Source organism: Eurosta solidaginis, chromosome 4 (assembly GCF_040869045.1).
Source record: "Eurosta solidaginis isolate ZX-2024a chromosome 4, ASM4086904v1, whole genome shotgun sequence".
NCBI lineage: Eukaryota > Metazoa > Arthropoda > Insecta > Diptera > Tephritidae > Eurosta > Eurosta solidaginis.
This window is the reverse complement of record NC_090322.1, coordinates 105,963,882-105,978,112: the sequence shown is the minus strand read 5'-3', so window position 1 is coordinate 105,978,112 and position 14,231 is coordinate 105,963,882. Positions and strand designations below refer to the sequence as shown.

Here is a 14,231-nt window from a genome sequence, read left to right as displayed (position 1 = left end):
CAATTTATATTCATATTATGGACTCCAGGCCAGCACGGAGGATTGTTGACTTTGACGAAAAAATGTAATTGACAAGGTCTCCTATTCACCGTATGTGCTATGTTTTAGTACAATTGTATGTGGAAACCATGGAAACAACTCAAATCTTAAAATTTTACATGAATAGATGCTCTTGTTGTTGTTTTCATTCCTATTTTCCCAGCCAGCATTTTTTGAAAACGTTGATCAAAAAATATGTTAATATCATACACCAAGATGATTAAAAACGTTTAAATTGAAAAGCATTTTCTGCTCGAAAATTAATGTATCGTCGGGAGAAAAATGTACCCTAAATGTCATTATTCATGAATAATTATTTAAGATTCATATTTCGAAACGCTTTTTATTCATATTTGATATTAATGTAAAATTGAACTTTAATTGTTTTAGAGTAATATTTTACTGCTTTTCACAGTCATTTTCTGAGCGTATTCTTGAACATATTTGAATAATATGTTGAATAATTTTTGAATGCAATTATCATGCCATTATGCCTCATATCTCATTCAAATTAAGATACTACATAATAATCTTATTTCATCAGGGAAAGAAAGCACGCGGAAGTGAACTGTTAGAGCCACAGGTAACTCGAAAATATTCTTTTTGTTGATATTTATAAAATATCATCAAAGGACTTCAAAAATGATTCCAAAAAGTGATCGGAAAATGTTTTTCAGTTTTTGATCATCAAAGGTATTCATATTTGATTATTTCTTTTGTTCAATTGTATGATAACTCATTATTTAGTCAGAAAGAGTAATCAAATTGTATTGATATGTAGGGAAATTCAAAATTTAATCGCGTAAATACTGAGTGGGTTCATGATCGTATCACCTCGTATGTCAATGAAATGTAAAGTGGATTACAACACCAAGTGCTTGTGTTAATAATTTCTTTAAGGTCAAGTTTTATTCGATGATAGTGCCATGGCAACAGGCTCTTTTCCTTACATATATGAGCTATGCTGTAAAATCAACGACTATCTCCCTAGTTTGTATTTCCACTTTTCTCGTCTCTCGTACACTATAACCGCCCAAGACTTCAAAGAAATTGGTCATGACGTGGACGTGGCAAATGTCAACAACATGGGACATCCACGTCGATGGCACTACGCTGAAGCCTGTCCCACAACCAAAACTGCTGGGTAAAACGTCCGATAATGACCTTCATTTCTGCGAGCATGCAACCGCAATTGCACCTAAGGTTAAGAGCCGTAAAAAATCTTCAAGGACCTCGCTGGCGGCACTTGGGCAAAGACTAAGAAACGCTCATAGCTACTTTTTAGTCGTGAACCTATAAGAAACACTCTGGAGGAAGCTGTCAAAAAACCGCACTGCCACGGGATAACTCCTTATGAGGCCAGAACATTATGTACATAATGAGGTTGGAATACTCCCCATAAAGGAGGGAAAGTAAATGCTGAACAAACAGTTCCTGCTAAATACTCAGAAACCTGGGCATCCTAACCAACAACTTATTGTTGAGATCCGGCGCACCAAAATCTAGCCGTTTTAGCCAGAAGAGCCTAATCTACAAAGATTCGGCAGATTTATGCAGTCAGGCGAACTCCTGAAATGAAAGAGTTAAAATATACGTAGCTGAACCGAAAGTGGGCAAGTATTGGGCAGAAAGGCTTGATGAATACCACAGCACAAGACATCACCTCCAGCATAAATCGTAGTAAATTTTTCAAGGTTTTGTTCTGCCACGAACCAATTTTAATATTTTAATATTCATTCTGATAGCATTTGATGTCATCATTCCAGCTAAAGTATAACGTTTAAGATGGCTGCCTACGCCAAAGAGTGATTCCATTGTCATTATGTGGTTTTTACTTTTGATTAAAAAAACAGATTTTTGAAGATTCTCTTGATACTTAAACTTAGTATAGCGCTGCCCAATACAATATGTGTAAGTAAGGGTAATTTCAGGGTATATTTTGGGGTTTTTTAACAAAATGTTTTAACTAGAAGCATTTAGTTCCATTAGTTATTTGTTGGAACCAAATATCGCGTCGCATCGAGGTTCAAACCGCTAAGCAAATGAAATGAAGGTGGATTGGTTTTATGACGCAAAATATAAATCCAAACAAATTTTGGAATATGGGCGTGACACCACCCACATTTAGAACAGGAAAATTCTGAAGTGTAATAAGGCGTAAATTAACAGCCGTTAATGATATTACATTGAAATTTTGCAGACATTATCCTTGCCAAATTACATAGACTGAGCGGAGATAATCAAAATCAGTTAAAGACCACGCCCACTTTTCTGAAAGGTCTAACCTTAACAAAGTTTGCAATAACTCTATGGTATTTAACTACATTTGACTGATATTCTATCTCAATAGTACTGTGGTTGAGCTAAGAACAAAACTTCAACAAATTTTTAAAATGGGCGTGACCCGCCTCATTTTTTGTTTCTCTTTCCAAAATACTTTTATTGCCATAAGTCGAACAAATATCTCCCAATCTGAATGAAATTGGGCATAAGTATTTTTCTCATAGCTACAACTGTTTGCTCTGAATATGGGCGTAATCGCCTGAAAGCCACTCCTACTTTTTTGCAATAGCTCTGAAATTGTGTCTGTAAAATCCGAAAAGCTATATTTTGCTGACCTAAAAAGCTATATACATAAATATGCAGCCCAATTCCAAACATAAAACAGAAGTTCTATTCTGAACAAGAAAAAGAAAGAGAAGAGTAAATTATAGAAGTAGGTATTATGAATGTGAGTGAGAGGGAGATTTCGCTGCCATTCTTAGGAGTTTTTTCACTTGTTAAATTAAAGGGAATGCATCAAAATAGTTAAAGTAAATTGGTTATTTTAAGAAAGAACACTTACTTGTACAAATTCGTGCTAAAATATGTACATTCTACCACACTATTCTTTATTTTAAGTCGAAAAGTATATCATAAGCAACGGAAGAGTTCTAGGTGTATTTGATGCAGCCATCCAGAAACTGCGCAAGGAATTTTTTAAGAAGTCTTAAATAGGTTTTGGCATATGACGAAAGACGAATTAAACTCGACTTCGCCACCAGAAAATTGCTTTGCTGAATGGAAGCAGACAACCCCGGCGGATTTGTGTTATCCCGCCGTCCTCTTCTTCTTATGCTCCTCTGTTGATGTTGCTGTGGCACCAATTCATTACTCATTTCAGTGAATACCACATTAAATACAATACTGTGCATTGTTTATATTTTATTTATTAATTTAAAACAAATTCGCAACAATAATTACACTTTTAAATTTTTTAAAGAAAATAAAAAATGCGCGACGAAATTTCAATTGACAAAGCTGAATTCGAAAAAAAAAAATAGGAGGAATTTTTCCGCGGGAAGAAAAAAATTCGCGAGAACAAAATTCCGAGGGAATATTTAGAATTGGGCTGATGCTTTTTCACGAATATTAAGAAATCAAAACAAAATTGGGGCCGCCAAATTTGGGGTACACACCTTCAGTTGTCTCTACAGGACGATTGCTCCCAAGTTTAAAGAGAACTTGTATGTATTTAGGAATAGTAAACGTACTATATTTTGTGACATTAGAGCATATTCGTGTCAAAAATTAAGCAAACCTCTTGAAAGTTACGCTCATTTTCACACATCTCCGAAGTAAGATGAGGTATTGAAAGTAAAGCACCCTATACTTATGTCCTCGCCAATGCTTTTCGTTTAACACCTGTATTGCATAGACACGTTATAGGGTCAAAATAAAATAAACAGTTTTTTTAGGGAAATCCACATATTTGAAGGAAAACTGCATTTTTACCCGCTCAAGTTCATTAGTGATAGCCTCTGTATAATTTTGAACGATAATGAGTTCAGAATAGAACCATATATGTATTATTGCGCAGCCTTATAACACTATTAACTACACAAAGAAAACAACAACAGTAGTTAAGGTGCACTTCTTACTTGTTTCTGTTATATTTTTTAATTTTCCCGTATACTTTATTCGACTCACATCCGTGGCATCCCTAATGTATTCATACAAATGAATGTAGAGAAAATTGTTGCAACAAACAAAGTTGCTCAGTTAGAACAACAAAATTATTGGTGTATGCGATGATTCCGCAGCAGTATTTTTGCCTTTTGTTATTTGTGCTATGGGCGTGGCTTCAACCGATTTCGCCCATTTTCACAGAAAACAGTTATCGTCATAGAATCTATGCCCCTTACCAAATTTAACAAGGATTGGTAAATTTTTGTTCGACTTATGGCATTAATAGTATTCTAGACAAATTAAATTAAGGGCGGAGCCACACCCCTTTTGAAATTTTCTTTTATTTTTGCATTTTGTTGCACCAGATCATTACTGTAGTTGAATGTTGGCTTAATTTACATATATACTGTAAAGATATTCAATTTTTTGTTAAAATTTGACTTTAAAAAAATTTTTTTTTAAAGTGGTCGTGTTCGTCATCCGATTTTGCTCATTTTTTTTAGCATACATATAGTAATAGGAGTAATGTTCCTGCCAAATTTCATCATGATATCTTCAACGAATGCCAAATTACAGCTTGCAAAACTTTTAAATTACCTTCTTTTAAAAGGGGGCGGTGCCACGCCCATTGCCCAAAATTTTACTAATTTTCTATTCTGCGTCATAAGGTCAACCCACCTACCAAGTTTCATCGCTTTATCCGTCTTTGGTAATGAATTATCGCACTTTTTCTGTTTTTCGAAATTTTCGATATCGAAAAAGTGGGTGTGGTTATAGTCCGATTTCGTTTATTTTAAATAGCGATCTGGGATGAGTGCCCAGGAACTTACATACCAAATTTCATCGAGATATCTCAAAATTTAGTCAAGTTATCGTGTCAACGGACAGACGGACGAACGGACGGACATGGCTAAATGAATTTCTTTTTTCGCCCAGATCATTTTTATATATAGAAGTCTATATGTATCTCGATTAGTTTATGCCGTTACGGATTACCGTTATGCGAACAAAATTAATATACTCTGTGAGTTCTGCTCAGCTGAGTATAACAAACCGAAATTAAAAAGTAGCATTTCAACAATTTGCGAGATGGGTGAAAAGATCAAACCGGAATAGCACACAAAACAAAAATTGAAAATCGATTTCCTTTTTTACCTATATCATAGATGTTTAACATACAATTTGTATGTGTTGTAAAATGTTATAAAATAATTGTCAATCTAGGTTTGTATTAAGCTAGTCTGTTAGTGAACTATTAGAGAATATGCAACAAAATGGTGTACGCGAGTTCATTGTTGCAGGTATCGATATTATTGGGTATCAGTTTTAAGAAAATACGGGTTTTCAACATTATTAAGAAAGAAATTCAAAAAGTCTATATTACCTGCTGATTCTTCCGCTGAGGTGGCGGCATCCACTATATCACGCCTTTCGGCTTCCCGTTTAGCCTGCTCAGCAGCTTCCATAGCTGCCTTTGCCTCCATTTCCTCTTTTATACGCTGCCGTTCTGCTTCTTCAGCCAATTCTTGACGCCGTTTTATTTCCTTAAGCTCAAACTAAAAATAAAAAAGTTAGAAGATTTTGAGTGAGCGATTCTCTAAGAAAATACGGGAAGGCATCCCTAAGTTCGATTTGGAACACACATTTTGTCACTTGGATGTTCTAGGAACATTTTAAAAATACATACAGAGCTTTAGTTGGCAAGAAAGTTTCATTTTTAAAAAATGTTTACATATTCCTACTTTTAGCATAATTAGATGCCGCAAAGTATACCCCAAGCCGATGTTTTTAAGTGTCCTTCTATAGGTATATTCTCTGACCCTAGAAAGCATAAAATGCATACAGCTCAATTCTAAAGAAAAAATTCTAGCGAGTTTTTTCCTTCTACCATCTCTCGTATTCTAAATAGAAAATCCTTGTGAGTTTTTCACGTATTCTTTCCTCTTATTCTGAACAATCTGCGAAAAAGGGAAAACCGGATTTCACTTGTTAAATTAAAGGGAATGCATCAAAACAAATAAATAAATAAATGTAAGGTGCGATAGGCTCCGAAAGGATTTTAGGCCGAGCTTCTCTTCCAATTTGCTCCTTTTAATTTTCCCTACAAATTGGCGGAACTGGACCTACTTGTTTTATGCTGATTCTGAACGAAATCTGCAAGGCAGATGAGTATTCACTGAGAGCTTTTCATGGTAGAAATACACTCGGAATGCTTGCGAAACACTGCCGAGGGGCGACTCCGCTTAGAAAAATTTGCTTCTAATTGAAAAAACTTGTTTCTAATATTTTGATATTGCTTTGCCCGGGGCGTGAAACCAGGATCTTCGGTGTGGTAGGCGGAGCACGCTACCATCACACCACGGCGGTCGCATCGAAATAGTTTAAGTAAATTTTTTCTTTTACGAAAAAACACTAATTTGTACAAATTTGTACTAAAATACATAAATATTCTACCACAATGTCTGCTATTCTGACTGGACACTGTCGTTACATGCCATGCGCTTGCCAGGCTAAGACTCCAGCTAATAGGAGTGATACAGCTGTCGGATCTAAAAGCAGCAAATGCCGTAGGTCCTAGAAAGCTTCTAGTATTTGTCAAGAGGACGGAGTTATTTTATAACATAGGTCCTGATTTTTGATATGGTTTTTCAGTTTGGCCGTTAAATAAACTTCTGGTAACACTACAGTCTCATTCGGTCTATGTGAGGTCCTCATGGACCGGCCAGTTCAACCTTACCTAACCTAACCTACCACAATACTCTTTGTTTTAAGTCGAAAAGTATATAAATAAGCAACGGAAAAGGTCTTAGTAAATTTGATTCTGCGCAAGGATTGACATATGACCAAAGAGGAGTTCAACTCTGTTTGGCCGCCAGAAAATTCCTTGTCTGAATGGAAGCAGTCAACTCCAGCGGATTTTTTTATAGCGCAGTCTTCTTCTTATGCTCCTCTCTTGATGTTGCTGTGGCACCAATTTATTACTCATTTTAGTCAATACCATATGAATGTTTGTCTTTTATTTCTCAATTTTAAACAAATTCGCAACAATTTGAAAATTCGGAATTCTTATTGCCCAATTATTGTTCTCCCTGGGAGAAAAGAATTGAAGGAATTTTTCTGCGTGAATAAAAAATGTTTCATGGATGTGCCAGCGTTAATCGATGATTTGAATTTGTAAAAGGATCCCTTTTGGCCTTTTTGCGCTTCTCTTTTGAATATCGCTCTGCCTTTTCGTAGGCTAGACGCTGATGTTAGTTTTAAAAATGTGCCATAGTTTTTTTTGTTTCCCCTAAGAATGCTAAGATTATGGTTCCACCAATATTGTTGGCACCTCAGGCATACCTCAAGGTAGCATTCTTGGACCATTACTTTTTATAATTTTTATAAATGACATTTCGGTCTGTTTTCTACACTCAGACTTTCTGCTATATGCAGATGATTTAAAGGTTTTCTCTACCATTTCAAACTTGTCAGATTCAGATAAGTTACAATCCGACTTGGACAATGTCGCTGCCTGGTGTAACTCAAACAATCTGCCGATAAACGTTAGTAAATGTTTTCACGTAACATTTTCAAAATTGCGTTATCCCATATTCACGTCTTATTCAATTTGCGGTTCTCGCCTCTCGACTCTTACAGAACTGATAGATCTTGAGGTAGTTTTCGACTCTAGATTTTCGTTCTCGATACATTTAAACTCTACAATTGCTAAGGCCTTTTCTCTTCTTGCTTTTATCCGGCGTTTTAGCTCAAATTTTACGGATCCTTATACTCTTAGCTGTAATTAATTGCTCATGCATAATTATATTATATTTTATTTTTTTTTTATATTTTGTATTAGATATGTTTATCTCTACGTAGTCTGTAAGTATATTGTTGTACTAGACTATTTTTGTAATTTGTAACTGATCAAATTACTAAATAAAATTTAAAAAAACATAAAAAAAATATAAAAGAATATATATTTGTTTTGGGGCAGAGAACAGTGATGATATACCTTCATCGATCGTGATGGTGATACCTTCATCGAGTCATTGGGGGCAGATATAATATACATTTTTTGAGTATCGCCGCGTCTCTATTAATATTGTTTGTAGGATTGTGGTTCTCAATCTTGTATTCCACTAGTTTTGAGTATTTTTTCCAATTAGCAGAGTTGGTATTGAATTTTGGAGCAATGAATGTTCCCGTTGGTTCACTTTGATATTTCTCAAGTGATATGAAGATTGGAAAGAGATCACTGCCGTCTAGAAAAGTGTCCATATTCCCAGAGAGAAATGGAATTAAACACCACATGCGTGAATGTGGAACGTACTGAGGTGACTCGTCGTTACATACAATGAGACTTGACTGCTGATAAAAGGTTCATATTATTTTTCCCCGTTTGTCTGTTTTGACAGACCCTATGTGGTACTATGAGCGTTAAAGCCGCCAAGAGAAACAATTGGGTGAATTGCGCTGTCGCAAATTATATTTAGATCATTAGTTGTAAATTTTACATGTGGAGGGATATATGTACATATATTGATATTATGGTGATTTTGGTTTGTGCATGCACAAAGTGTAGCACCGACAGCGCAAAAGCTTGTGGAAAGAGTGAAACGAGTGTGCTCTATTGAATTTTTAATAAATATTGCTGTTCCGCCTTTTGCAAAGGTTGATGGTGTGTTACAGTATGTGTGTAGTTTTTAAGTTTATTGGGATCAAATTTTAGGTGTGTTTCTTGTAGGGCTATTACATCAGTGCATTTCTGATGAACCAATTGTTGAAGGTCGTAAAGGTTGTTGTGGTAACCGTTTATTATCTACTGGAGAATACTTAGGACCATAAAATTAAAAGAAAAAAGGGAGAAAGAAAAACTGTCAAAATATTGACCCTTAGAGCGATATATACTTACATATATATCGGAAATTGCCTTTTTAAAGTTTAAAAGTTTCCCTAAAAATCAGAAATTTCTTCTATTTTTGAGGAGGTTGGATTATTGAAGTTAGTAGGTAGTGTTGTTGTCGTTTTCTGGAGGTTTAGTTATAAATTTTGTTTTTTGTTGTTGGTGTGATGTTATTTGGGTTTGCTTTTTGGTAGGCATTTTATTGTTTTGTTTTTCGGTTTCGTTTTGAACTTTATATTTGTTTTTTAGTTCAATTCTTCTTTTGTGTTTTTCTATCGCTTCGTGTAGTTCTTCTTTAGGTATGCTTTCGGTGGTGGATGTATGTACTACTGCTTACAATATTTGCTGCTTAGCTGAATGTGCATTTGCTTAATATTTTTGTTTTTAAGATTTCGCGCTTTTCCTTGATGGAGGACAGTTTTTATTTAAGGCGTTATGCTCATATTGACAGTTAATGCATTGTACTTTTACCCACGGACTAGGGTCGTGACTGCTGCCTGCAAAAACTTCGCATTTTCCCCCGTTTATACAGAATTTTTGGGTGTATGACCAAGCTTGAAACATTTTTTGCACTGCTTTGGGGCTGGTATATATTCCTCCACCTTAAAATTGAGAAATCCTATTTTGATTTCTTTGGAAAAGTCATACAGGTCGAACGATATAATACTGTACCGATTTTAGTGCAATTCCGCTTATTTGCAACCTTCTACTAACGTTCGAAGCACTAAACTGTCACCAGCTTTAAATTTGCCAACTATAACATAACTACAGATGCACGTTATAGCTTGTATATGTGAGTGATACTTCCAGAGATAATTGCCTACTTTTGGGAGCATCTCAGATAAGATATATGCATGTATTTGTCCGTATCTCTCCGCTGCGTGTACGTACATATGTGTAGACATAATGATTGATTCGTTTATGTAGATACAAGTGACTGCCTGCTTTATTGTTGTTGTGGCTTCATTTATTTAGCATCAGACTATTGATGTGAGTGTCACTTAGTGTCACTAATATTTGTCACACTGCCCTCCACCTAAGTCTGATCGCCCCGATCAGACAAATTTCCCAATTTAAACGCCGTCAGCCTTTCCAGATGAACCACTTTCATTTTGGTTCGTGGTTTACCAATGGTTTGTATGCGGTACACTACATCGTTGATCCGTTTTACAACTTTGTATGGGCCTTCCCAGTTACACTGCAATTTCGGGGACAAACCTTTTTTTCGTTGTGGGTTGTATAACAGCACCAAATCTCCTTCCTAAAACCCTTCCGAATTAATTGCTTTATCGTATCTGGCTTTCATCTTGTCCCTCATAATCATAGTTCGTTGCCTTATCAGATCGTGTATATCTCTCAGCTCTTCTTCCAAATACCAGTGGATTTCTTGACATTTCTCTCCGCATCGGCATCTATCCCAAACTTCAAATCAGCTGGCAGTCATTGCTGGTCATTGCCAAAAATTACGTTTGCAGGGGTTTGGCCCGTTGTCTCATGCACTGCTGATCAGAAAGCCATCACGAATCCCACTCTTTATGGAACTTGTCCACTACTTTCCTTAAGTGCTCCTCCAAAGTTCTATTGAATCGTTCCACCATACCATCGGACTGAGGATGCAATGCAGTTGTCCGTGTTTTTCGAATGCCCAATGATTTACACATTTCCTGGAACACAGCTGATTCGAAATTCCTGCCTTGGTCAGAATGCAACACTATTGGTACACCATACCTTGCAACCCAATTGTTTATAAACATTTCTGCTACTATTTCCGCTTCTAGATTTGGGATTGGGTATACCTCTGGCCATTTGCTGAAATAATCCATAACCACCAGTACATATTTGTTTCCGCGGTTGCTAGTAGGAAATGGACCTGCGACATCCATAGCGATCCATTGAAATGGCGCACCTGAGTTATGTTGCTTCATTTGGCCATGACTTCGGGTTTTGGGCCTTTTCGCTCTGCTGCAAACTTCGCAGTTCGCAATCCACTCAGTGACCGACTGACGGCAACCAACCCAATATAATCTCTGTTTAATCTTCTCGAGCGTCTTCGTGATTCCAAGATGACCTCCGCTTGGACCATTATGCAGCTCGCTGAGCACGTCAGGAATCCTCTTTCTGGGAACAACTATCAGTTTCTTCTTGCATTGACCATCCTCACTCTGCCATACGCGATGCAAGCAACCGGATATCAATTCTAAACTGTTCCACTGTGCCCAATATGACTTCGCAATGGGACTCTCTGCTGTCATCTCCTCTCTATTTGGTCTTTCGTTTCGTTCGAGCCCTTGCATAACCTGTGACAGAACTGTATCTTCTAGCTGACACTTCCTTAGTTGTTCCCTGTCCCATTCATCCGCACACGTCATAGTCATTAGACGGACATCTATAATGTCTTATTTAGCCCCGGCCTTTGAACAGTGCTTGCATTCTAAACTACATGGTCTTCGTAACATTGCATCGGCATTCCCATGGGTACTACCTTTCCGATGCTCAATGGAAAAGTCATAGCTTTGTAGCCGCTCGATCCACCGTGCCAATTGTCCTTCTGGATTACGGAACTGCAGAAGCCATTTCAACGCTGCGTGATCTGTCCTGACGCGGAATCGCTGGCCGTAGAGGTATTTGTGAAAATGTTTAATGCCAACAGCTCTCTCCGTGTAAACCAATAGTTCCTCTCTGGTTTTCCAATCGAACGGCTGTAATATGCAACTACCTTCTCCTGTCCATCGACCAGTTGTGATAAAACGCCTCCTATAGCATATCCACTAGCATCTGTATCTAGAATAAATGTTGCTCCTGCAATCGGATATGCCAACATTGGGGCAGTGCACAAACGCTCTTTCAATGTTTGTAAAGCCACTTCTTGCTCCTTCCATTCAAAAGCTTTATTTTTTCTTGTAAGCTCGTGGAGGCTATGTGATACACTGGCAACATTTGGTACAAATCGGTGGTAATAGGTGCACAGCCCAAGGAAACTTCTCAATTCATGTAGGTTCTGTGGTCAATCCTTTACAGCCTCTATCTTTTTGTTCGCAGTGCAGATGCCCTCTGTCGTTACCTTGTGACCCAAATAATTTACTTCCTTTTTAAACAGCCCACACTTTTTGGGACTTAGTTTCAGACCAGCGCCAGATATTCTCTGGAAAAATACCTCCAGGTTTTTAAGATGTTCATCAAAGTTCTTTCCCAATACGATGATGTCGTCCAGGTACACCAAGCATGTTTTCCAATGTAGTCCTTTTAATACCTGACCCATGAGTCTCTCGAAAGTATCTGGTGCATTACATAGTCCAAAAGGCATTACTGTAAATTGCCAAAAACCATCTCCTACGCTGAAGACTGCTTTCTCTTTATCTTCCTTCTTCACCTCCACTTGCCAGTAGCCACTTTTCAAGTCCAGTGTGGAAAACAATTTCGTACCAGAGAGCGTACTTAGCTATCTTTTTTCGTTACGTCATTCAACTTCCGGTAGTCCACGCAAAACCTCAATTTTCCATCCTTCTTCTTTACAAGTACTACCGGTGAGCTCCGTGGACTAGCTGATGGTTCGATGACGCCGCTGTCGCTCATTTCTTGTATGATTTGACTCACAACTTCCCGCTTCGCCAGTGGAACACTGCGTGGGCTTGACGGATCGGCTTCGCATCTCCAGTGTCAATTTGATGTTTCACAACGTTGGTGCGGCCTGGTTTGGAACCATCCTGGTCAAATATGTTCGCATACTTAAGGAGCAGTTGTTTTGCCTTACTCTGATAGCCTTCCTACTTTGAAATTTTGATGGATGGAGTTAGCAGTTTTCCAGCATCGTGGACGATATATTGGTATTGAAAATGGTCGGCATCAAACTATATCCACTTCTGCATTGAAAAATGGGAAAAAGGAACAATGTTTTAAGAAATACTGATGAAGTGGTGAAACTTGACGAGTGGATAAAAAAATTGCGATGTATAACATAAATGCATTACAATTTAGTAAAATTGGCGTGACGCCGCCCATATTAAGCAGAAGAAAACTTAAGTTTTGCAAACCGTTGATCAAAATCCGTTGATATCACTTTGCAATATAGCGGAAATATCGTCCTTGGTATTATACATAAATCCGATCAAAAGCGGATAAGGACCATGCCTACTTTAAAGAAAGGAGGCTTACAGTTTTAATCTTAACAAAATTTTCAATATATGTATAGAATGTTATGTTTATTATTCTATATTTATTAACTCAAATAAAACTAAAACTAAAAAGAACAATGTCTTATCTTCAAACGGAAAGTCCCAAATTATATATGCGTAAGTATTACTAGACGTTGGCTGCAGTTTCTAAAACTCAGCTGTTCTATGATGTTGCCACATATTGCGACAGGGTTCGATTTGGGTAGCCACTACACCACCCCCTTTCCAGAAAATCCGCCGACGTGCTGGCATCAATACTTGTGGCTTGTGTTATTGCTGCTAATTCATCTCTAGGAAAATAAGCTGGTTTAAGTCTATCGATGGATTCGGTTACCGGCCTCGAACCAATCATTATCGTGTATGTCTTGGGGTATCTGTTAACAACCAAATATGGCCCGTCGTAAGGTGCTTTCAATGGCTTTTTAATTGTATCGTCGCGTAGAAAAACATGACTACAAAAGCGCAGATCCTTGGGAACAAACACCGCAGGTTTACCATGCTGTGACGTTTGTATTGGTCGAACGGTTTCGAAATGCCGTCCTAGTTCTCGTAAAAAATTATGTTGGTCCACGGGACCCTCCTCCTCCCAGTCCATTATGTCACTAGGAAGCCGAACAGGTTTGCCATAAATCATCTCTGCCACAGGTACTCCCAAGTCTTCCTTAACAGCTGTTCTTAACCCCAGAAGGACGAGAGGCAGGACTTCCACCCAGTTTGCATCCGCTGCATCACATCTAAGGGCTGCCTTTACAACTCGGTGCCATTTTTCCACCATACCGTTTGCTTGTGGATGGTAGCTGGTGGTATGTATATGCTTGACTCCTAAAAGTTTGGTCAACTCCCTAAACAAAACGCTTTCAAATTGACGTCCCTGGTCTGTGGTAATGAACTTCGGTGTACCGAACCGGATTATCCAACCGTTGAGAAACTCTCTGGCAACCGTCTCCGCTGTCATGTCTGTCAAAGGAAACACTTCCAACCACCTTGAAAACCGGTCCACACATGTGAGACAGAATGTGAAACCTCTTGACGGAGTGAAGGGACCAACTATGTCCACGTTGACATGCTCAAATCTTCCTTTTGGAACTGCCAATTATTCTAGCTCTGCTTTCGTGTGCCGTGAGATTTTGCATCGTTGACACGCTGGGCAACTGAGCAACTCTTCCATACATAGCTTTTCGTTA

General features: G+C 37.8%; 2 protein-coding genes across 4 annotated transcripts in view; one reads left to right on the top strand and one right to left on the bottom strand.

The window, feature by feature from the left end:
• LOC137250097 (uncharacterized) overlaps positions 1-14,231 on the top strand; it is a 198,918-nt gene that overhangs the window by 58,904 nt on the left and 125,783 nt on the right. The window lies entirely within an intron of this gene.
• The window catches only part of beta-Spec (spectrin beta chain), a 152,764-nt gene that overhangs the window by 32,453 nt on the left and 106,080 nt on the right, over positions 1-14,231 (bottom strand). For all 3 annotated transcript variants that reach the window (XM_067782377.1, XM_067782379.1, XM_067782378.1), the window contains exon 5: positions 5,372-5,543. In XM_067782377.1, coding sequence (XP_067638478.1) covers positions 5,372-5,543 — 172 coding nt within the window. The remainder of the gene's footprint in view (positions 1-5,371; positions 5,544-14,231) is intronic.